The sequence below is a fragment of the Elgaria multicarinata genome, chromosome 4 (genome assembly GCF_023053635.1).
Source record: "Elgaria multicarinata webbii isolate HBS135686 ecotype San Diego chromosome 4, rElgMul1.1.pri, whole genome shotgun sequence".
NCBI lineage: Eukaryota > Metazoa > Chordata > Lepidosauria > Squamata > Anguidae > Elgaria > Elgaria multicarinata.
Window position 1 is genome coordinate 54,791,540 of NC_086174.1, and position 25,595 is coordinate 54,817,134.

The 25,595-nt window shown below is 40.4% G+C and overlaps 1 protein-coding gene across 1 annotated transcript in view; it reads right to left on the reverse strand.

The window, feature by feature from the left end:
- The window catches only part of LOC134397806 (cation channel sperm-associated auxiliary subunit epsilon-like), a 116,252-nt gene that overhangs the window by 19,144 nt on the left and 71,513 nt on the right, over positions 1–25,595 (reverse strand). The window contains exons 13-18 of the mRNA XM_063124769.1: positions 22,610–22,685; positions 17,635–17,687; positions 16,839–16,880; positions 13,094–13,130; positions 12,928–13,007; positions 12,319–12,418 (exon numbers count right to left, since the gene is read on the reverse strand). Of these exons, the coding sequence (XP_062980839.1) occupies positions 12,319–12,418; positions 12,928–13,007; positions 13,094–13,130; positions 16,839–16,880; positions 17,635–17,687; positions 22,610–22,685 (388 nt within the window). The remainder of the gene's footprint in view (positions 1–12,318; positions 12,419–12,927; positions 13,008–13,093; positions 13,131–16,838; positions 16,881–17,634; positions 17,688–22,609; positions 22,686–25,595) is intronic.

Sequence of the window (25,595 nt, forward strand, 5' to 3'; positions counted from 1 at the left end):
TGACATATCCGCCCCTGATCCTGGGACAGAAGGTCCCGTCTCATTGGTAGACGTAGGAAGTGACCCTGTGACCTGTTGAGGAGGGTTGCAAACCAGTTCTGTCTGGGCCACCAGGGGGTTAGAATTATGCAGTTCACATTGTCATGAATAATCTTGGCGAGGGTCCTCGTTATCAGGGGGAACGGGGGGAATAGGTATAGGAGGTTACCGTTCCACCTGTGGAGGAAAGCATCTCCTAATGATTTTCTTCCTGTTCCTGCCCTGCTGCAGAATTGGTGACACAGTGTGTTGCTCTCTGTCGCAAACAGATCTATGTCTGGCTGTCCACAGAGGTGAAACAGTTCCCTGATGACCTGAGGATGAATGCACCATTCGTGGACTATTGACGACTGTCTGCTGAGGGTGTCGGCCAATGTGTTGGATACACCCGCTATATGAACTGCAGTCAGGAACAGTTGATGTCAAATGCACCATTCCCATATGTGTATGGTGAGTTTGGCTAGGGATAAGGATTTTGTGCCTCCTTGTTTGTTGATGTAGAACATGACTGTCGTGTTGTCTGATGTCACTTCAATATGGTGGTTGTGTATCATGGCTTCGAATGCCCTGAGGGCCTTTTGCACTGCTAGCAGTTCGAGGTAGTTGATGTGTGCCCTTTTCTCTGTCGCTGACCAGATTCCCTGTACCCTCAAGGAGTCGAAATGGGCTCCCCATCCAGTTGTTGAGGCATCTGTTGTAATTGACTTCATTGGCATTGATGGTTGGAACGATGTGCCCCTCAGCAGGTTCTGACGGTTCATCCACCATTTCAGGGATTTAGTTACTGTCGGTGGTAAGGAGAGAAAGGTGCGCCTGGCGTTCTGTAATGGGTTGAACACTCTGGTGAACCATAGTTGCAAACACCGCATTTTGAGCTTTGCAAAGGGTACAACCATGGTGGTTAATGCCATCAGTCCTAGGAGTCTCTGAACTGTATATGTGGTAGTACTTTTTTGTTCGGACAGGTCGTTCGCTAATTTTTCGATAGCGATCACTCTTTCAATCGGCAAAGACGCTTTGGTGGTGTACGAATCCAAGATTGCACCTATAAACTTTATGGTTTTGGTGGGAATGAGGGTAGATTTTTCCAAATTTATCAGGAGACCTACTTCCATCATTAGATCCCGAACATAAGCTATGTGATGTTGGAGGGTATGTTTCGAGTCCGCTACTAGAAGCCAATCGTCGATGTAAGGGTGGATTTGAATTCCTCGACTTCTCAAGTGGGCGCAAACTACAGCGATGCACTTTGTGAACACCCTGGGAGCTGTCGACAGTCCAAAGGGTAGAACTCGGAATTGAAATGTGCTCTGACCTATGGCGAAGCGCAGGTATCGCTGGCTGTCCTGGTGGATGGCTATATGAAAGTAAGCGTCCTTGAGGTCGATGGAAGCAAACCACGACTCCTCTGTGAGTAGTGGCAAGATCGTTGGAAGGGAGACCATACGAAATCTCTTTGGTGTTATGAACGTATTCACATTGTGTAGGTCTAATATAGGCCTGATGGTACTGGTATTATTGCTCCCTTTTCTAGGAGTGAGCGGACCTCCTGCAGGAGGGGAGGCAATGGTGTAGTTGATCTCAGGACTCCAGAGGGTGGGAGGGAATTGAATTCTATTCTGTAGCCGCTTTCGATGATGGAAAGCACCCACTTGTCTGTAGTGATCCGATTCCAAGCCTTCCTCGATGTCGAGAGATGGTCGCCAAAGGGAGTGGTCATGTTGTCGTCGGAGGGAGTGGTCATGGTGTAGGTAGGGGAGTCAAAGGCGTCGATTTTGTGTGTAGTTGGGTTTCCGACACTGAAACCTGGGCTTTGAAGCTGGAAACTGTTTCTTTCCTGGATGAGGTAGAAATGGTTGTTTTGAGGGATGTCTATCAGGTTGGTATCTTGAGGAGGTAAAACCGGACTGTCTGTACAACTTTCTAGGCTTGAACTGTTGCTGGGTCGAGCCTATTCCCATTTTGCGTGCTGTAATTCTGGCTTTCTGTACATTATCCATAGCCTCATCTGTTGTTGAATTGAACAGGCCTGTGCCATCAAAGGGAAGGCTCTCAATACGGGTTCTTGCTTCCTGTGATAGGCCTGCTGATCTGAGCCAGGCATGTCTTCTAAGGGCGACTGCCCCTACCACAGTCTTAGCACCGCAGTCCGCTTGGTGCTTAGCTGTGGCTATTTGCTGATGTGCCATTCTAGTGGCTTCAGTGTGAAATACTCTTGCCAACTCTCTTTGATCATCTCCCAAATTGTCACATAATGACATCATTTTGTCCCACAAGAATAGCTGGTATCTAGACGTTGTGGCTTGGTAGTTTGATACCTTGAGGCTTAATGCCACGGTTGAATAGAATCTATGGCCCATTAAATCTAAACGTCGACCCTCTTTATCGACCGGTGCTGTATGCTCTCTTTGAGAGTGGCCTTATGCCGACTCCACGATAATGGAGTTTGATTGTGGGTGAGTGAAAAGAAACTCCGCCTCGTCTAAAACTCTGTACATGTTGTCAAGTCGTTTTGACGATGGTTGTAATGTTGACTGGTCTTTCCAGGATTCCTTAACTGCCCTGGTCAGGGTTGGTAAGAAAGGTATAGCAATTGGTGTTGCTGCTTCAGTATATATGGCATCAAACACCGGGTCGACTAATTTTTCTAAGGTTTGTTGAGTCTCTATTCCCAATGCTTGAGCCATTCTTTGAATGAGGTCTGAAAAGTGGGCAAGTCCCTCAGATGGGGAAACAGAGCCTTGTGTTTCCACTACTGAGTCTGGTGATGGTATGGACGGAGTAGCTGAAATACAGGAGGCTGAGGCTGAGCAGTAGTCTTCTACATCGGGAGATGAGGCTATTTGCACTGTTTGGATTTCACTGACTTGCTGTTCAACAGAAAGTGTAGGTTCTTGACATCAAGCTGCAGACTCTACTAATGTAATGGGTAGTGGAGTTGGTAGCGTCTCGGTAGTCTGCCCTGGTACTGATACCGTGGCCAATGGCGGTTGTCGACGTCAAGGGGGTGATAGCCGGGTTTCCTGTTGATATCGGTCATGGACGTCGTGCCAGTCCCTATAATAATAGGTCGGTCTTGGTGGGAGGGACCATTCTGATTGTCTGTCCCATTCCCTTACAGGGGATCTAGACCGGTGTCGTCTTGTATAAAAGTAACGTTCGTCCTCTCGATATCGACCATCGACTGAACGGACTGAGTCAGGTGAACGGCGATATTGCAATCGACATTCGAGCGGCGTGGGCGATCTTCGATAGTCATGTCGGAGTTGGACATTAAGAGGTAAGTTTCCCTGAGGTGAGCCTCTGCTCAATCCCCTTGTAGGGTGTCCTCGTTCTCTACTTTGGAGGGATGCATTCTCCCTAATTTCGCCCTCCGACAGCGATGGCGTCAGTATTGGAGCAATCGTCAATGGAGGTACGGCGACCGTAGCCATCTCCATTATCGATGGAGGAGCCGGAGCAGGCATCGATGGTGCAGTCGATATCGATGCTGATCGTGGCTTTTAGTCGACTTGGTCTTCTTTTTCTGTTTTACGATCTCCGAAGACTTCGGAGTCCGTGCCTTTTTGGATAGCTTTTTTGCTACAGAGGCAGTCAGGGATCTCCCTGGTGTTGCAGGGGTATCCTGGCGGAGTCTGTCGGCCCGACTTGTTGTTGGCTCGACAGGAGCTGGAGACGCTAATGGCTCTTGTTGGAAAGCCATAACAGGTTTATCCACTGCTGCAAGCGCTCTCTCCCACAGCTCTGCCCGCAATTTATCCGCCCTATGCCGCCTTGTAAGTTTTGAAAAGGCTTGGCAATGGGGGCAAACGTCTACCTTGTGTCCTTCTTCAAGGCAAATGATGCAAAAATTGTGGCCGTCTGAGGGTGGAAGCTTCGTCCCACAGCGGGCACACTTTTTAAATGGGGCTTTGGGGCCCATGCGGCCAGAATAAAGTTAGAGATAGAAGGAATGAGGTAAATGAGAAAAATATATATATATTTTTATAGAGTAAGAGATAAATGATGACGAAGATAGGAGAAAGAAACGAAGATAGTATGAAAAAAGGTAAGTCTTAGCTATTTAACTGTTTGTTTTTACGAGCGATGTTCCCAACGAGGCTGTCACGATGACGGTCGAAGAACTGGAGATCTGGGCAGGAACCCTCCTGCACGTGCGCAGTAGAGAGGGGAGGGTTTCCCGCCCCAAATGGCTCTTAGCTATGGGAATTTCCTGAAGTGGGGCTTTGCGCAGGCGCAGAGCCCATATGTGTGATGCACAGAGACCACGAAGAAGAAGGATGGTGTCTGAGCTTTCAGCATCCTGACCGATAAGTTCTTGGGAAGATTTATCCTTGATTCTTGAAAAGTCTTGGAGAATCGCCTCCTATTTCCTGTTTTGGCTGGTATACTTCTAGTCCTGGTCCTTCTTCTCCTTCAGATTCTGAGTCCAATTCAGGCTTCAAAACCCCTCCCTACACTAAGGAGAACAGGCCTGATCCTGAAAGCACTACACATTGTTTCAGGAGAACAGGCATTTACCATTCTCTAAATTTCTTTTTAACAACATAAAAATGCTACTTGCTGCTGTGGTGGAAGTTTACCTGCAATTTGCATCTGTTAGTTCTATACCTGCCCTCTCGAGCAACAAAGAACATGTCTGCTCCATCTTCTGTGTAACAGCCTTTCAGATATATGAAGACTGCTATCGTCCTCTCCTTTATCTTTTCTACTCCAGGAAAAACATAGAATCATAGAATAGAAGAGTTGGAAGGGGCCTACAAGGCCATCGAGTCCAACCCCCTGCTCAATGCAGGAATCCACCCTAAAGCACACCTGACAGATGGTTGTCCAGCTGCCTCTTGAATGCCTCTAGTGTGGGAGAGCCCACAACTGTCCAGGATTGGATTTCCATTGTCCACAGTTTTAGACTCACCCTCCCTGATGTAAGATTTACAGGATGTTTCATCAGCCAACTGAAATGTCAAGATTAATTGTCAGAGCCTTGGCAGGAGTGGTCTGATTGCTAATTAGGGCTAAATTGTCTAGAAAGATAATGTATTGTATATAAGTCCTGTACAGAAATGTCTATTTACTTCTCTCCTGTGTAAATTGATGTCCGTGGTACTGTGAGTATGAAATGAAATGCTGTATATATCTTTGAGTAACCTAAGTCTTATGCCTCAGTAAAATCGTTATTGAAGAACTGCTGTCTGCTGTGGTCTGTCTATAATCTCTCTGTGGCTGCCACTGTGCACATAAAATCTTCCAGCTGTGTTCTCTCTAGCCAGGGAGAAACTTTGCTGGGTAACTGGTTCCATTGTTGTTGTTGTTGTTGTTGTTGTTTTTTTATTAAATTTTTATTCATTTTCAACACTATATAAACATAGATAAACATTACCAAAATATAACTGAAACAAAACACAATAAGAAAAAAAACACATCAAATATCTGCTGCATACATATTGAATAATTGTTGAGTACAAATATCAAAAACTATTACATATACCTTATCATACTACAACATCTTCGTTCTTAACATAAAAGTGCACCCCCCACCTCGGGATCATTCTTGAGTCCAAAATCTAATCGTTTCTTCTGCTGGTGGTTTCCCACTTCCCTTAGTAAACACAAACACTAGGAACTGTTTCCAAATTCCTTCGAACTCATTTATTTTAGTTACGCCTTTTCTCCACTTAATATTACATGTCAGTTTATCATTAATGGCTATGTCCCATACTTCTTTGTACCATTCCTCAATAGAATATTCCCCTTGGACCTTCCAGTTCCTAGCTACCATCAGTCGTGCTGCAACCAACAAATTCGATATCAGCTCTATAGTTCCTTTTCCACACTTTATATCTTCAAATAGTGACAGCAATGCTATTTTTGGTGTTTGTTCTATTTTCATGCCCACTATTTCTTCAATTTCTGAGAACACCATCTTCCATAATCTTTGTACATATTTGCATTGCCACCACATATGTAAATACGTTCCTTTTTCCCCACAACCTCTCCAACAATTTGCTGAATGTTGATCACTTATCTTATTCAATCTAACCGGGGTTAGGTACCACCTCCATAGGATTTTAAAATAATTCTCCTTTATTCTTACTGATAAACTTCTCAACACTCTTTGTTTCCATAGTCCCTCCCAGCTCTGTCGCCCTATTTGTATCTTCAAATCTGATTCCCAAACCATTTTCTCTGTATTCTCTCTAAACTCCTTCTCTAACAATATTTTATATATTTCACTCATTAATCCTTTTGAAACTATACTCCCTCCTTTCCCTTCCTCCTTACTTACTACTAATTCTTCAAACCTCGTCATCTTTCTGCACATTCTATTATCTTTAATCCACTTTTTATTCCATTGCTCTAATTGACCATATTCTAGCCAAGATAGCTTCTTCTCCTTTAACAAATTTTCCATATCCTCTCTTGTTTTAATATCTCTTACCCAATCCTTTAATCTTATTTTATTTTTCTCTTTTAATATTTTACATAATCTACCCTTTAGATCCTCTGGGAAATTCTTTAACATTATTATCGGTGCTAAGGGAGAGTTGCTCGGAAGCAGCTTCCCTTTAAATTTACTCCAAATTTCCCATTGAGTCCTCAGGAGTGGATTATCTATACTTCCAACCCACTTTCTTCCTCCGTCTTTAAAAAAAACATTCTCCAAATTCATCTCTACCTTATTTATGGTTTTTTCTTCCATCCAATATAAATCTCCTACTCCCATAATTGCTTCTACAACATGTCTTAATCTATTTGCTACGTAGTATAATTTTATGTTTGGGAGACCCATTCCCCCCTTTTTTTGGCTTAGGTACCAATTATTTTTATTCACTCTTGCTCTCTTTTCTCCATTACAATATTTATTAATAATATTTTGCCAACTTTTTATCTCGGTTTCTGATATTTTTATAGGTAACATTCTAAATACAAAATTAATTTTAGCTAATATCTTCATTTTTATTAAGGCTATTCTTCCGAACCAAGATAAATTTAATCTTTTATATTTCTCCAATTTCTCTAATACCTCTTTCTTTAACCTCGTTAAATTTTCCTTTTCAAGATTCTCTAAATTTTTTGTAATTTTAATTCCCAAATATTTAATCTCATTCTTAACTTTCAATTCCATTCCCTTAAATTCCCAATCCTTTTCTTCCTTCTTGGTATAGTTAAACAACATCATCTCTGATTTAGACCAATTTATTTTTAACCCTGTAATTTCCTCAAATTCCCTCAACTGATATTTAATTCTTTCTAATTTTCTTAATGGATTCTTAATGGTCAATAAAGTGTCATCCGCAAACATGTTTAACTTTATTTCCCTTACCTCTCCAATTCCTTCTAACTCTTCATCCTCCCTTAGTGCCTTCGCCAAAACTTCCATAACCATTACAAACAGGACCGGCGAGAGCGGACATCCTTGTCTTGTTCCTCTGGCTAGTCGTATCTTTTCAGTAAGTCCGTCATTTACCACCACTACCGCCGTATTTTGGGAATATAGCTGTTCTATTACATTTTTAAATTTATTTCCAAATCCCAATTTATCTATAATACTCTTTAGTGCCTGCCAGCTCACACAATCAAAAGCTTTAAAAATATCTAATGCCATAATACCTGCCTTAATATTTGCTTTTTTTATTACATTTATTACATTTAAAACTCTACCCACTAAATTATGCATATGCCTTCCTACCACAAACCCACATTGATCTGCTCCTATATATTCTGCCAAAAATTTATTTAGCCGTTTGGCCATAATAGATGTAAAAATTTTAGCATCCTGATTTATTAAAGAAATAGGTCTATAAGAATCGGGATTAGTCAAATCTTTATCTGGTTTTGGGATCAGAATTATCACTGAATGTTCCCATGATTCAGGTATCTTCTCTCCTGATAATATCCTATTATAAAGTTCCATTAATTTTGGAACTAAACAGTCTTTGAAGACCTTATAATATTCTGGACCCAAACCATCTGCTCCCGGTGATTTACCAACTTTTAACTTATCAATAACCTCTTCAACTTCTCTTTGAGTTATTACTGACTCCATTAACTCCTTATATTCTAATTTTATTCCCTTCTTTATAAACCTTCCAATATACTCCTCCACCTTTTCTTGTTGAATTTCTTTACCCTTATACAATTCCTGATAGAATTCCTGAAAAATTTTTATTTTAGCTTTCATTGCATGACAATAATTCCCTCGGCTATCTTTCAACGTTTCTATCCCATTCCTCCCTTTTTCTTTTTGTGTGAGCTTGGCAAGCAACCTCGAGTTCTTATCACTGTTTTCAAAATATTCCCTTTTCATATACATTAAATTCTTTTGAATCTCTTCTATATTTAAATTTTCTAATTGTTTCTTCTTAGCTTGTATTTCCACTAATTTATATTTATCTTTAACTCGCCAATATCTTTCCTCCAAGTTTTTAATTTCTATCTCTAACTTTTCCTGTTCTGCACGTTGTTGTCTTTTTAAACTATATGTTTCTCTAATACAGATTCCTCTTGCTACAGCCTTCATGGTGTCCCAAATGACTGACCCAGCTGTTCCTCCTTTTTCATTAATTTCCCATGACTCCGACAGTTCCTTCCGAATTTTATCTACTATTTTATTATATTTCAATATCTTTGTATTCAGCTTCCATCTATATGCCTCTTTATAATCTTTCTTAACTGTAAATTCTAGACTTAACAAGGCATGATCAGTTACTTTTATTACCCCCATTTCCATTTTACAAATCCTCGTTGCAAAATCTTTTGAAACAAATATATAATCTATCCTGGAGTATGTATGATGAACTGGGGAAAAGTATGAAAATCCAGGCCTATTCCCGTTAAGTAAACGCCACGAATCTAAATAATCATTTTCTTTTACTAATTTATTCAATATAGTCATATTGTTCCTCTTTTCAGCATTAGTGGGATTTGACCTGTCCCGTTTATTATCCATAACCATATTAAAATCCCCAGCTAATATAACATACCCCTCCTTAAATTCTTCTATTTCTTTAAACAACTTTATAAAAAACTCTCTATGCCTCTCATTTGGGGCATAAACATTAATCAAAGTATAGACCTTTCCCTCAATTTTACCTTTTAACATAAGATATCTGCCCTTATCATCCTTTTTTACTTCTTCTAATATAAACCCACTTTTTTTTGAAATCAAAGTGGCCACTCCATTTTTTTTCGATGTCCCTAATGACTTTTCATAATAGGCTAACCACTTTAATTTTATCATATTCGAATTCTCGGAGCCTTGGTGTGTCTCTTGGACCATTATAATATCTGATCCCTCTTTATTAAGCATTTGTTCTATTCTCTTCCTTTTCACGACTGCCCCCAAACCTTTAACATTGAGTGTTGATACCTTTATCTTTTTATCCATAATCACCCTTTTGAAATCTCTTCTGATCCCTTGTGCTCAGCAGTTCAAACTTGCTTACATAAAAAAACAAACTCCATACATAAAACCCCCACCCTCCTACCCCAATCCCTCCTCTCCTACCTTCCCCCCCTCCCCACCCCCCCACTCTAATCCCCCCCCCATATCCCCGTGAGTCTAGTACTCCAGCCATCTACTTTAAAGGGGGGGGGAGGCAGTGCTGCGCCTGGCCGGCAGGTTTCTATATTAGCATTTCTATTTGCAATTATCTCCAAACATAATTAACAATTCTCTTACTCTCCAGATGTCCCAGCCTCATTCCCTCCCCCACCCACTCCAGCCCCATTTGCTTCCCCATCCAGACCCAGCCTCTTCAGCAATTCTTTACCTTGATCCAATGAGGTTACTCTGTGTTCCCTCCTCCCATATGTAAATCTTAAGAAAACCGGGTAACCCCATGCGTATGGAATTTTGTTCTGCATTAACATTCCAGTTATTGGTTTAATACTCCGTCTCCAATTTAATGTATGTTGAGAAAGATCATTATAAATTTGCACTGCTTTGCCTTTATATTGTAACTGGGTCAAAGATCTCAATTCTTTCATGATTTGCTCTTTTTTATAATAGTTACCAAATTTCACCAAAATATCTCTAGTCCCTTTGTAGTTTTGCCCCCCCACGCGGTGGACTCGGTCCAGATCCGATCCATCTATTGGTATGTCAGGCATCAGCTCTTTGAACCAGTTCAGAATGATTTCTCTAAGATCTTCTCCTTGTATCTGCTTCAGCTGCTTTATTCGAATCGAAGATCTACGAGATTGGTCTTCCAAGGCGATCAGACGTAATTCCCATTCCTTAAATTGAATATTTGTTGATTTTTCAAAGGCCTCTTGCTTCTTCTGGTCCAATTCCGCTTTTGCCTCTATCTCTTTGATCTTATCCGAGTTTTCTGCGGTCTTATCCGAAAGAACACGCATTTGTTGTCTAAATTCATTCATTTGCAGATCCATTTTTTTAAAAATGATGATATTATTCTCTACAATAACTGCCTTAATTTCTGCTAGGGAGGGAAAGTTGCTGTCCATTGCTTTTCCTCCTTCAGCCATATTCTTTTCTTTATTTGGTACTGTATCCAAAGAAACTGGATCTATAACTTCGTCTTCCTGGTCTGTTCCAGGGGCTGTATCTTCCAGGTGGGAGAGGTGGGTTAAATTATGATTTGAAGGTTTCTTTTTTTGTATATTCAACTTTTCCCACTTCTTAATCTTTTTTTTAATGTTGGACATAGGACCCTTCTGAGTAGGGCATAAATCTTAGAGCCCCCACTTCCTTAGCAACTTTTACTGGCTTCTCTTCTATGTGCCAAACACACCACCTTCTTCCCGAGGGGGAGGAAATATATTCAGTTCACAACAGCATTCACTAGAGGGGATCAGATCCAATCATTCACAGTTTCTCAAAATCCCACATCTCCCTCACAGAATGCTGTTTCTTCCCCTTCACCCCCCCTTCTCGGCACACCGCAAACGGCTTCCACTTTCCACTTTACAAAGATTACAGCAAACAACTTCAAAGCCAGTATTTCAATCTTTCCAACTTAAGATAAAGGATGAGAAGTGAGGATCGCTGTAAATCAGATCAACATCTAACAAGCATAAGTTCTTTCTTTTCAAACTGCGACATCAATCATGTTACTTTCGGTTTCGCCTCTGCAGTTTATAAAGACATTCCGTCAAGCTCACCTCATCCCATCGGCTCTTCTCAACACTTTCCAGCTCCGATAGCTTTTATACTCATTTCCTGTCGTTTGCTCAAAGATTTATGCCCATTAGAAAATAGATAATTGCTTTTTCCGGCAACGCCGCTCAGAGCCTCAGAAGAAACCTGCCACCGCCATGGCTGCCAAGCTCCGCCCCCCTGGTTCCATTGTTGTACTGCTCTAACAGTCAGGAAGTTTTTCCTGATGTCCAGCCTGATGTCCATACCCAGCTCTTTCAACCATTCCTCATAAAACCCGAGGAAGTAGGCTGTAGTCGCAATCAATTTGTTAGACTATTGCTATAAGACTTTTTGTTATTCCTACCATGCTGGTCACCCTCCTCTGAACATGCTCCAGTTCGTCAATGACCTTTTAAAACTGTAGGTCCCAAAAGCAGACACAGTACTCCAGATGCAACTTAACAGCACAGAACAGATATTACTTCTCATGATCTGAACTATGTTTTTGTGACTGCAGCCTAAGACTACATTAGCTGTTTTAACAGCCATAGTGTTCAGCTTGTGATCAACTAAGACACCTAGATCCTTTCCACATGTATGCTGTAAAGGTATCCATCATTCTATATTTGTGCCTTTGGGTTTTTGCTCCTAAATCCAGACCATATGTAATCTGTTGCATTTTATCCTTGTTGATTTGGGACCAGCATTGCAGCCTGTCAATACTGTTTTGAATCTTGATCTTGTTCTCTCTGCAGATTTTATAAGCATCTCTTCTACACCCTATCCATACCATTTATAAAAAGGTTGAACAACTCAGGCAGAACTCCCTAGGAGGAATCAATTGTTAATTGCCATGCCTCCTGCCTTGATGGGAGGATATTAAATGTTCTTCTTCCTTCCTGGGCATTTAACCATATGTCCACACCTGATGTGCTTTTTTGAGTATTGGTAAAAATGCAACACCCCTGCAACAGAACCGCTAACAAATTCATCACAATTAGTAACAGCTACAAGAAAGTGCAATTATTTTAAGTAAGGGATTGTGCCTTCACTGTAAAGAGCTTCTCCTTCTGTGAAAGAAAACTGATTCAAACAACCATTTCAAGAATCATTAAAAAAAATCACATATCCACATCTGTATTACACACAATATACAATCTTCATAAACCAACTACCTGTTCCATAGTTGTGTTGTAATTAAAATCAGTCCTGCCATTCATTTCCCACAATATATAGTTTGTCTCAGCAATACTCCAAAATTTATTGGAAATATACCTGTAAACAACAGAAATAGTATAATATATTCTATAAAATAGTAAAAACATATTAAAAGTACAATATTAATAATCAAGATATCAGCTCTATCGTGAATTTTCATCCTGTATTTTTTTTAATTATTCCCATTCCAACAAGAGCAACTTACAAACAATTAGTTTTCACATATAATCAAATACAACTTTAAAAGCTCAACAGAACTCTCCCTCCCAATGCTTCACTGGTCCATTTCCAAAGGTCCCTGGCTCCTGTTCCTTTCCTCTCTATCAGGGAAGCCACCTCCCCAACACATATCTTCTCCTGAGCACATGGCCTCTATTTTTTTTAGTAAAACTCTCCCCTCTCCCCCTGAAATTCCAATGTACCTTCCAATAGTAAATACAATAAAAAATATCTTATAAAGCCATACAATGACAGTGTGTGTGTGTAATAATTGGGAGAAGGGTCTAATATATAAAGGCTTTCTAATGCATCTTTTTCTGTGTAGCCCCAGTTTCAGTTTTACTTACAATGCAACTGTAGGACGAAACGGTTCTGCATAATAGGCCTCTATTGGACAACCATACGTTCCCAGAGCATATTGTACTTCCTAGTGGAAAGATGGTTAGTATAGATTTCCCACTTTTCTTCTATTTGCATCAAATAGCTCACTGAAATGAAATGTATAATTCTTACCAAGTCATTTTTGTCATCTTGGTTCTTGAGATATTTCCTAATGGGAGAAAAAGGGCATTCTCAACTGTAACTGAAGTTTGTGATTAGTAGTTATCCATAGTATTGCAACCTGATGTGGTTTCATATCCTCTGTAAACAATTTCAGATCAATAGACTAATCAGCAATAATAAAATATACAGATTCCTCTAAGAACAGCCTTCATTGCATCTCATATTTATTCTCTAGTTCCTACTTTTTTATTTGCTTTGAAATATTGCTATATTTCATTTTGTAGTTTTAGTGCTATGCTCTGTTTATTTAAAAGCCCTAGATTTAATGACGAAGCAAAAGTTGTTGTTTGTGGTTCTAGTATATGTAGACTTGAAATGTTCTATTATAGTTATACAGCCTACTTTGCATTTTGAATATCTCAGAGTCAAAAATAAAATTTATATGGGAATAAGATTGAAATTTCAGGGAATAATATTACTTGAACTCTAAAATGTTAGAGTTTAGCGTTCTGCAAGTATCCACTAAGAATAAGTATCCACATTCTTTGAATGTATCAACCAGTTTGCTTTCTGATGGATGCTGCATTTTCCCTTAGCAATACTATTTTAAAACATATTTTCCTCTATCAGTTACCCAAATCCAGTCAACCTTAGATAGCCTCTTTACACTGACACAAAAATGAACATGTCACTATAATTGTGACTCCTCTAGATTTTGATAAGCCAGATGCAGTGGAACTCTGTGCAAACCAGGTATGTTTTTCCAATTTGGCATCCTTAGCATTGTGGTGAATTTCCAGTGAAAGAAAATACAGCTGATTTTTTTTTCTTATAACGTCTGTCACTCTCCTAGTTTAACAGTACTTCCCAACCCTTTCACATTTAAACAGAGAAGTTGTAGGTTCCAAATTGTTTATGTAGTACTGTTATGCTTTCTTTGCTCCACTCCCCACTTGGGGTGTTGGGAAACAATTCGCCTTTTGTTCTTGCAAATACAGTATAAGGATAAATGAATTTCTCAGTTCTACATTCCATGTTCAATTTTTAAAAATCTCAGGTTCCTTCTGTCCTGTTGATGAAGGTATTTATGAGTTGATAGGTTCTTATCAAAAAAGCAAATTGAATGAAATCCTCACCCATCTGCATGTGGCCACATTCATAAGCACAAATATTCCCAGCATACAGAGGACCATGTTTTGCGTGTCTGCCATGTAGTTAAAGATGAGGAGCCTATCATTCAGAAATGGTGGCAACCATAATTTAGACATCACCAGTGGGCGCTGGGAGCTGTCCAAGGTTGCCAGATGGTGACACTCTCCCTGTCCCACTGTTGAAAGATGAGGAATACATTCCAAAAAGTTTATTTTAAAAATCACACAAAAATTATGTTTTGAGATTATCATTTTTAAAAATGTTTGTCTTTTTGTGAGTTTAAAGGTGCTTGAGACTCAAATAATCCTGAAGCTATGAACCTGAAAAAGTGTTGGCCTTCTTTTGAACATGATCAGTTTTCAGTGCTCTCATATGAAGATAGCTAGCTCCACAACTGATGTCATCCTGGCCATTAATTCCAGGAGGTGTTGGACATTCAATATTGCAATGGTGTTGCAGATGCTCAACTGCCCAGCCAACATGATGATAGAAAGAGTCCAGTCCTGGGGAAAGAGCGTTTAATTCATCTTAAGAGTCCTGAATTGGAGGCCAAGGTTGGAACCAAAAGAAACGTCTCCACATTTATATAGAGCCCAAGAGAATTGAGGAGACCACATGTTAGTTCAATTGCCCTTGTTGCAGCTACCAGCAGCCAGTCATCAGTGCATGGGCAGACCTGGCAGACCTATACATCTTGGATACGCAAGGAAGTGCTCACCACTGCCATGCATTTGGGGGAAGACCCTCATTGCTGTGACAAGACTGAGGCACAACATATGAAAATGGTAAGCACTGGAACCAATGGCAAAGTGGAGGAAGTCTTCTTGATCATTCAGATTGACTGACACAAACCATTCTCCTTTGTACAGCAGCAGAAGGATCAAAGTCAGGGTGACCATGCAGAACCTCAAGGGTGTAATGAATGTATAGATGTCCCTGAGATCTAGGATCAGACAAAATTTGCTCAAAGAGAGAGAGCTCAACAAGGGGCGAGGCACACCCTAACGTTAGTACAGGCAAAGTAGATGGATCCTTAGAAGAATTATTTGAAGCCGGTCCCATAGGCTTTTTTGGTATTTCCACTGACTCAAGCGCCTTTTCCCACAGCATGGCTTGAAGCCGGTCAGATTGGTTATACCAGCATTGCTCTGTGAAGGCCTGACAGTGTGCATAGGCATCCATCTTATGTCCTTCTCTAAGGCAGAAAAGACAGCAGAAGTGGCCATCTGTGAGTGGTAATTTATTGCCGGAGTGGACGTGCTTTTGAAATAGCATCCAGAGGGCCATATGGCCAAAGGTGAGAAGATGATCACAAAGATCAGATGAAAGAAAATAATAACACTAGATAACAGACAGGAAAAAATGTCAGAAGAGAGAAAAGAAATTAGAAGTTCTAGCTCACTGAATGGAGAGAAGTTCCCAAATGAAGCTACAACAGTGGCAGTTGAAAGAGGACTGCGGGAATAGGTGGAAACCCACAGGGATATGCATACTGGGGTGGTGGGGCAGGGTTTCCACCAAAATCCTTCAGCTATGGAAGTTTCCCAAATGGGCCTCTGCAAGGGTGCAAAGCCCATATGTGTGATGCACAGAGACCATAAAGAAGAATGTCCAGTTCTGCAGGGGTGCAAAGCCCATATGTGTGATGCACAGAGACCATAAAGAAGAATGTCCTTGTTTGATAGGATACTATATACTACCAAACAAGGTAATCTGCATTCAGGATGCTGTATGAGGGACAACAAACCTCTGCTTTTAGCACTAGCATAGCCTTCCTCAATCTGGTGCCAGCCAGATGTTTTGAACCCCTCAACTCCCATGAGCCTATTTAGCATGGTGGGTGTTGTAGTTCAAAACATCTAGAGGGCACCAGTTTGGGGAAGGCTGCTTTGCTGGATTGGTTTCCTTTAGCCCACTGCATTGCAGAAAAGATGGATGATATCAACCCGGACAATGCTGATCATCTATTTAACTGATACATGTGTGTGTGCTTCTAATCACTCTCTCTCTCTCTCTCTCTCTCTGGAGCAATCAGAGAGAGATTAAAATAAAAATGAATAAAAACGAATACAACACAAATCTTATAAAACACATAACAAAGAATTTAAAATAATTTAAAAGCAAAAAATGCAAAATAATTTTAATTTTAAAAGGAAGCAGCTAAAATATGGAAAAGAATAATGTTTAAATTCAGCTTTAAATGTATCATTGAAAATAAAATAAGCAGCAGTTAAACTTTTTTTTAATGGCCTAAAAATAGTCTTTGCCTAGTGCTGAGAAGTCAACAAAGTAGACATCAGGTGGACCTTGCTAGCAAGGGCATTCTACAATTTGGGAAACACCAGCAAAAAGGCCTGCTCACAACTAGCCACCCAATGAACCTCGGTATGTGGGGCACCCAGAACAGGATCTCAGATTATCATTTCAGGGCATGGGCAGATACTGTGGTTCCAAGCTATAAAAGGCTTTGTAGATTAACAATAAGAACTTGAATTGGTGTTAGCAATGCTCATGCTGTCTGATGCTATTGACCAAACTTTCAGGATCAAATAAAATGTTCTAAATTTCTACTCACTGTCTGCACTTGGCATAAATTTCTTACCGAGGTATAGTGAAGTTAAATTGCTCGCACTGTGAAGGTTTCCTGTGACAAAATAAAGAAATGTATTTATAAAAGGTTTTAACATAGAATTATCTGAAAATAAGTAAGATGTTGAACAGGAATTCTTCAACACCACCTTTTGGAGCTATTCCTCCATGAAGCAGTGGAAACACCGGAACACCAAATATTATTCCAGACAGATGGTCCAGAGAGATACATGGTCAATGGTAACAAAAGCTGCTGACAGGTCCAGAAGAACCAACAGGGATGAATTCCTCCTGACCAGTTGCTGGTGAAGATCATCCACCAACATGACCATGGCTGTTTCTGTTCCCATACGAGGCTTGTATCCAGATTTAAATGGATCTAGATAATCAATATTATCCACAAGAATTTGGAGTTGAGAGGTTATCATGCATTTGAGCACCTTGCACAAAGCAATGTTTATTTGTGGGGTGGGGGGCAGGATACACCTCTGAGCCATACATAAAACAGTCCTTTGAGCTCACATGTGTCTGCTCTACCAATAATCCATTGCACAGGAAAGGAAAACTGAGGTATGCAACTTCAAAATCTTGTGTGCAAAGCAAAATTAGGGGTGTAGTCTCTGACCCATACAACAATACAAAAGCATTCCTTTGAACCCACATTCCTCTGTTGTATAGTAGGAACACTTTGCACAGGAAGGGCAAACTGACACAAGCAAGTCAACAAGATAATTCAATTGTTTTAGTATTTATTTTACTTTTTACTTTTGTTAAATGATATAAAAAGAGTAAGGACAATTCTAATTTACCGTATAACACGCAGTTCTTTCTCTGGAGTGCAACCAACCCGAATGTGAGAGAGCTAGGGAAAAAAATCCATATTTAGAATGCATAGATACACTGTGCTCAACATCCAAGGTCCTCCTCCGAGTGCCTACTCCGAGGGAAGCTTAGAGGATGGCAACAAGGCGGAGGGCCTTTTCAGTGGTGCCCCCCCCCAATTATGGAATGATCTCCCCGATGAGGCTCGTCAGGTGCCAACATTGTTATCTTTTCAGCACCAGATCAAGACTTTTCTCTTTCCCCAGGCATTTAACAGCATTTAACAACGCTAAGTTTGTTTTTTAAGGGACCCCAGAACTGTTGTTTTTAAATGGATACCATTGTTTTATACTGTTTATGTTTTTGATGGTTTTAAATTTTGTATACTTTTTAATTTCCACTGTTTTTAACTTTTGTAAACTGACCAGAGAGCTTCGGCTATGGGGCGGTATATAAATGTAATAAATCAAATCAAATAAATCAAATATACATCTATTCTATACCAACACCTTCTCAGAGTAGGTTTGTCATCTGGCCAGGTTTTCAGCTGCCTCATTGTCTGGCTCTGATTCACAGCTTTCATAAAGAAGTAGGTATCTATGAAACCAGTGATATGCAGGTGTCATGGCTCAGGACCAGGAGTCCTTGGGAGTGAAACCTCTAGCAAAGGTGGCTCTGAGGGGCTTTCAGAATCACTCCCTTGTCCTTCTGATCTGGGGCCCACTGTCTCAGAAGTCATATACTAACCACACAATCCCCAGGAGGTGCCATTCCCCATGACTCTGAGAAGTGGGCTTCACACACCTCTAGAGAACAGTGATATCTAAAGTGGTGAATGGTGGTAGAAGACAAAACAAAAAGAGACAGTTGCACCTGAATATTGGTCCCAGGGCATTTCAAGACGTGTCTCTTTCTTAAAAGAAATTCTTTGCTTGCTTCTCAAACTTCCTAAAGAACTACTCAGGGCTGCCTCACATTTGGTTTATTGCGGGGAAAAACACAGGCTGTGTACTTGTAGCTGCAGTTCTTTGATTTGTCATCTCTGCACATATCAGATGGGTCCTATACTTGTGCAGAGCTCCATTTGGAAACTTCTCTAGCTAGGCTAGAGTAGTGATGGAAGCCCCCCCCCCACATCCTCTGATTTCAAGTTCAAGGGGTGTGGCTCCCACTTTCCTATTCATTTTGAACTTCTGATTGACACAGTGGTCATAAAAATGGAAGTGAAGTGAAGATACAGACATTACTGCACCTGCAGCAGGGTAGTCGGGTGAGTTGTATGACTGCACATAAGACCACTTAAAGAAATAGAGTTACAGGTAAGCTACCTGCCATTCTTCTTTGTGGGGGCTGTCTTCATGGGGAATTTCCAGCAGCTTGGGAGTGCTGTGAAATCATTGGTGGCAAATGCTGTTGGGGCCGGTATGCACCTAAACAGTCACTTCCATCTCAAAAAGCCTTATCTGAGAGTCGTTTTACTCCATTCTTTTTATTAAAGCAGCTCCCTAGTGCTTCCTCTTCAATGTGCCCCCATTCCTCTGCATTAAATCCTGGCTGTGCCTCTGTGACCTGTGACGTAGTCAAGGGATGGAGCTCCAATTACTCCTTTTTCTAGCTGTTCCATTTCCATTAAGAGCTGTGATTATGCACTTCTCTGATGCTGCACAACTTTGCTTCTCTGATGTTGTGTTATTTAGCTTTTCCGAAGCTGCGTTACTTCCCTTCTCTCATGTTGTGTTATTTAGCTTCTCTGATGTTTGGAGTAAAAATGGGTATGAAACTATAACTCAGTGACAGCTTGTCCAACTGCCTCTTGAAGGCCTCTAGTGTATGTGACTTGTAGACATTGTATGTGACTTGCAGACATTACAAATAATATAACTAAATGTATCATGCATTAAGGAAACATAAAACATAAGTCAGTGTAACAAATCACCTGCACAATCAGCTGTATAGCATTCAGAGTGACTGCATGAATATGCTTCATGGCCTTTGCAAACAAGGTTATTTTCTATGCAAATAGATCACAATATGAGCCTAAGCAGCAAGTCTTGACATAGATCCTTGCACCCTGTAGAGAGGCCAACATCTGCTTAAATTTCTTTTTGTTACAGAACAGGGTGTGCAATAAAAAGAGGGTAACTGGGGACATCACATTAGCTCCCAATTTATGCGATGTTAACCCTTTTTTGAGGTGTAGAATGTTATCTAATCCATTAATATATTTTATACTTATTTTCCTGTAAATTAGAATATTTCTTCTTTGGAATTTCTTTCCCTCTCTCATTGCGTCCAGGAGCTTTCTCACTGGAGACCCAGAAACTGCACCAGGTGCCTGAGTTGATATACTACATAATAAAACTTCACATGTGAAATCCCCAAGCCTCCATGTTTACTGTATTGGAATAGTACTTTGGTAGCAAGTCTAGGGACCAATCTTCAGGGAAACAGACTAAGAAGTGCTTTCTGGTTTTATACGGATTTTCATAAAATTGGTTTTGGTACATCAGTGGCACACAAAGCAGGAAAAGCAGAGTATACACTACCTAAAAACCCACTTTGGTCACACACCTCTCTTGAAATGGCCATACTTTGGGGTTGGGTGCACAGAGTTCAACTAGTAGAACTGAATGTCATCAACCCTGTAGGTGCTGCTCAGAAATTGAGAGAGTTGTTCCCCTCTCCCATACATGCTCTCCCGCATGTATATGGATATGCTGAATTAAGCCATTGTAATTTATCCCACACCTCTCCCCTCTCATGTAGCACTGGGATATTGTTAAAGATTAAAAGAGCACTGCTGTGATATTATGAATGGGAAACAGAGGCCATTAATCTCAATCGGTGAAGCAGCTACTGCACTATTGTGAATGGTTGGAATAGCGCTGCTGTGATATTATGAATCGGAAACAGACACTATTTATTCATTTATTTATTACATTTCTATACCGCCCAATAGCCGGAGCTCTCTGGGCGGTTCACAAAAATTAAAAACATTCAAAGTATAAAACAACAGTATAAAACCATAATATAAAATACAATATAAAAGCTCAACCAGATAAAAACAGCAGCAATGCAAAATTACAAATTTAAAACACTGAGTTAAAATATATTTATAGACTGTTATTAGATTGTAAGCCTATGCGGCAGGGTCTTGCTATTTACTGTTTTACTCTGTACAGCAGCATGTACATTGATGGTGCTATATAAATAAATAATAATAATAATAATAATAAAGTGCTGGGAGAATAAAAGGTCTTCACCTGGCGTCTAAAAGCATATAACGTAGGTGCCAAGCGAACCTCCTTAGGGAGCTCATTCCACAGCTGGGGTGGAATGAGCTCCCTAAGGATCTGGGATGGCTCCATCTCTTGGCCATGTTATTGTCAGGTCACATAAATAGGTATGCCCAAGATGTGGGATGGGATACACTGCAGTGGAACCACTGGGCAGCTGTGTTTAGGAAAAAAGTTGCACTAAAATGACTTTCCAAAAATGTGCCTTTTCCAGGGGGGAGCTGCGGGTTTGCTGTAGATCAGCAACAGTATCCTCTGTCACAAACAACCTCATTTGCTCTCCCTCCATACATTAGACTGAAGCAGGATGAAATATTAGACCTAAGCAGGGTTTGCAACATGCCAATTTCCTTCTACATAAAATACCTTGCATATAGATTCCAAGGCAACTGAAAAAGATAATCAAACTAAAGTACAAACTTCTTTATAGACTAAATCGGAACGTTCTTACTAAATGGACCAAAGTTAAATTATCTTGGTACTGAAAAAATAGCATCAATAAAGATTGTGATGCTACCTAATTTAAATCAGACTATTCCAATTCATTTGTTGGAAAAATACTTTGATAAGTGGAGAAAAATATTTATGCAGTTTATACAGGGAAACAAAAACCTAGAGCCATTCTGGGTTATTGTGTTGTTTGTCGGTATTTTTTTTTAACCTACAATGGGTTATTTGCCCAAAATAACCCACTCGGATAACCTATGGTCTGCAGTACATATTATTTAACCCACCATGAGTTATGTCATCTGTCAGGCATTGTGGTTAATTTGCTCGCTTACAGAGTCACAAGGCAAGATAGGATCATATAGCTGCTGCCACTTTATAAACCCTTGAAAGTTTGCAAGATTGGGAACAAACTTCATACACAGCATCCCCTAACAGAGAGCAGCCAATCCACCTTCAAAACCACATGCAATTATACCCAGGGGAGGAAAAATTCTGGGTGCACTAAGTAAGTTCACAATTGCACAGGTGTGAATTTGTGCAAATGCAAATTCACACAAATTTGCAATTGTGCAAAGTTGTACCTGTGCAATTGTACACTTTAGGCTTTGGGGGGATGCTTTGGGCTGTTTTCTTTATTTTTGCTTATTTTCCAAAGGTTTATTTATGCCATCCTTTTTTAAAAATATATATCCCGGATTTCCCCTCCCCTGGGTATAATCGCACAGAGTTTTGAAGGTGGATTATGTGCCCCTCCACTAGGAGAGGCTATGTATGAAGTTTTGTCCCAATCCTGCGAAGCCTAAGGTTTTATAGCCATCTCCCTCTTTTGGGTGCACTCAGGAGTTTTGCTCCTTGGTGAGTAGTCATATTTGGTTTTCATTTGGATTGGGTGCCTCCCAACTGCAAACATCCAGCACCTTAGAAACAGTGAAACTGTTCAGGTGGGAGGACTGCAGCAAGGTAGTGGGCGGTGTGTGAGAGAAATTACACACAGTAGCTTAATAGCCCATTTGTGTGGCGGGAGATCATGGACTATTTCAAAAATAAGTAACTGTGTATAGTTTATTGTCCAATCATGGGCAAAATGTCTAGGTGCTAAAAGGTATTAGAGAGCTAGTCCTAATTTAACCTAAGGATAGTGGTTTGGTAGAAAATTAATTTTCATACATTTGTCACCATATTTCATGAAGATTGATGTTTCAATCAGTCAGCATACCTTGCTTTTTGATTCACATGTTTTTCCAAGAGAAGAAGGTTCAAGTTGAACTGTCAGAACACCCTGTGATATAGTTCTATACAGAAATAATAAAAAAAAAGATGGTGCAATTTACATGTACTTTAAAATTAATCTAACACAGAGAGGGTTTATTTTCCTTATACATGTGTCTTTCCCCCCACTTTCATATTACTAGCATGCCTGGACCCCTGGTAGAAAACATAATTCTGTGAACATTACTATTAATGTTGCCTATGCAAGGTTGAAAACAACTTTATTTATTTATTTATTTATCACATTTCTATACTGCCCAATAGCCGAAGGTCTAACAAAAATTAAAACCATTCAAAGTATAAAACAACCATGATATAAAATACAATATAAAAGCACAACCAGGGCCTAACCTACACCAAGCAAGATATTGCACTACGAAGGCAGTCTATAGTGTGTGTCAATGGGCTCCAACAATTGTCAGAGCACTTCAATACCACTATAAAGCAGTAGTGTGGCTCCTGCCTTTTATATACCGCTTTCATACTGCTTTCATAGTGCAATATCCTGCTTGGTGTAGATTAGGCCTGGGATAAAATCACCAGCAATTTCATTTGCTTATGATCCTCAGAATCCTTAAAAGAAAATTATCTACTAACTTATCTGGATATTTAAAAAGATATCTACATATTTATGTGCATGAGTATTATGTACAATTGGATGCTGGAAAAGTATGGGAAAATATCTGTTGAACATGGTACTGTTCCTTTCATATATTGATTTTTGAACTTTTTCTTAATTACATTTCATCATCATCATCATCATCATCATCATAATAATAATAATAATAAAATATTTCTTACATAATTATTCTAGATTTGCCCTGATTGATGCCAGCATGTTTCTGAGAGAAAGGACTATTAAGGCATCTCTATCATGACCCATTTTGAATATTTCAAGCTTCTTGGACCAAGTCTAATGTCACTGATTATTGGGGTCCTGACAACTTTGGTGAGGGGGTGATATGACACCATAGCAATTCTTTTTCTTTATATTTTTTGGATCAAGTAATCCTTCCCAAATTTTTCTACCCCAACAATGCCCACAGAATATTTAATCACATCATTCTCCTAAAGTAAAATAATTGATCATAGAGATGACAACTTTGAAATACTTATTTGTCAGTGCTGCACTCATTAGGCTTGTTTGGACATAATGATAGGGTGACCATATTTTGGAAACCAAAAATGACACCCGAACATGACCCGCCCCCAAGGGTGTGTGCCCACCCCAACATGGCCTTGGTCACATGTCTGATTCTACAGCTCACAATTAAGACAAACCTATTCTACGTGATATCTTAATGTTAAGATCACTGAAATAAAGAACAAGTGAGACATTCAATGTATCTGAAATTAACTCCACTCATTCCTACTTTTGTAGATTTTGCTGTGCTTTGAAGCTTTTGCTATACTATGGCTCAGTTCAGACAACACGTTAGTCAACAGTGGACTATTTAAACAACCATTGCTTAAATAGTTCCCCATTGACTAACATGTCATCTGTTGGGGGGCAGAACACGTCATGGTTAATTTTCAAGAAATAACCAACACAGATAACCAATAGTTTGCAGAGTTGTTTATCTGCACAAGCGTTGCTTATTGTGTTGTGTGACAGGCTCCATTGGCTATTTCCTGTGTTTACAGAGTTGCGAGGTGCACTTCTATTGGCATGGGAAATAATCCCATCCCAGGAAGAGCTTGGGCAGCCGCCAATCTTGCCGTCTCTTGGTGGGGAAGACTGATCTGGGGCTCCCCCCACGCCACCTGGAATGGGGCGCTGCTGATCACAACACCCCATGTGTTCCCAGGGACGTGTATGCTCCTTGCCCCACCATCCATCTGGAGATTGGCTTGAGGGGATAAAAGGAGCTTTTTCTATCCCCTCGAGACTCTCCCCAAATGGATCGCAGGGCAGAGGACAACGGCCACTGCATAAGACGCGCCATGGCCGTCGCTGCAGAAAAAAGCGGTGGTGGAGCCATCAATGTACTGCCTCCGCCATCACAATGGCCACGGTGTATCTAGCACTCTTTCCCCATCACCTTTCTCATATCCATACTCACAGATTCAGTACACTGCTCCCAATGAACAAGTGCAGAAAAATCAAGTACAACAAACTAACAACCTAGTATTCAGAAAGAGTATAAAACACTATTACCCCGCAAAAGTTATCCATGGAACAAAATGGACTAAAGGCTTGTTGCAGTCACTTCTCACTAGCATAGGGTGACCATATGAAAAGGAGAACAGGGGTTCTGTATCTTTAACAGTTGTACAGAAAAAGGAATTTCAGTAGGTGTCATTTGTATGCATGCAGCCCCTTGTGAAATTCCCTGTTCATCACTACAGTTAAAGCTGCAGGAGCCCTGACGTCTTTTGTAGGGGTGTGCACGGACCCCCTGCTCCGCTTCTCTTCCAGATCCGTGATTTGCGGATCGGGCCGCTTCGCTCTGCCCCCGCTCTGCCCATGCCTGCTCTGCTCCGCTGCGAAGCTCCGGATCCGGATCGGAGCTCCGTTCCCCCCCCCCCGATAGGCTTGCATTAAGCTAAAAAAGTATAAAACTTTTTTTCTGTGAAAGTTAGAAACCTCACGTTTGGCACCATGACACCTCATAGAGGTATACACACACACACCAAGTCTCAAGGCAGTCCCATCATCTCCTGATTTTTGGGGAATTTATGAAAATCCAACACCCCATTCACACCCCTTTCGATAGCTCTGTCAATTTGCACGTTAAAAACCTCAAACTCGCCACCATGATAGCTTATCCAGGGATGCACACGCACACCAAGACTCAAGGCAGTCCCATCATGCCCTGATTTTTGGGGAATTTATGAAAATCCAACACCCCATTCACACCCCTTTCGATAGCTCCGTCAATTTGCACGTTAAAAATCTCAAACTCACCACCATGATAGCTTATCCAGGGATG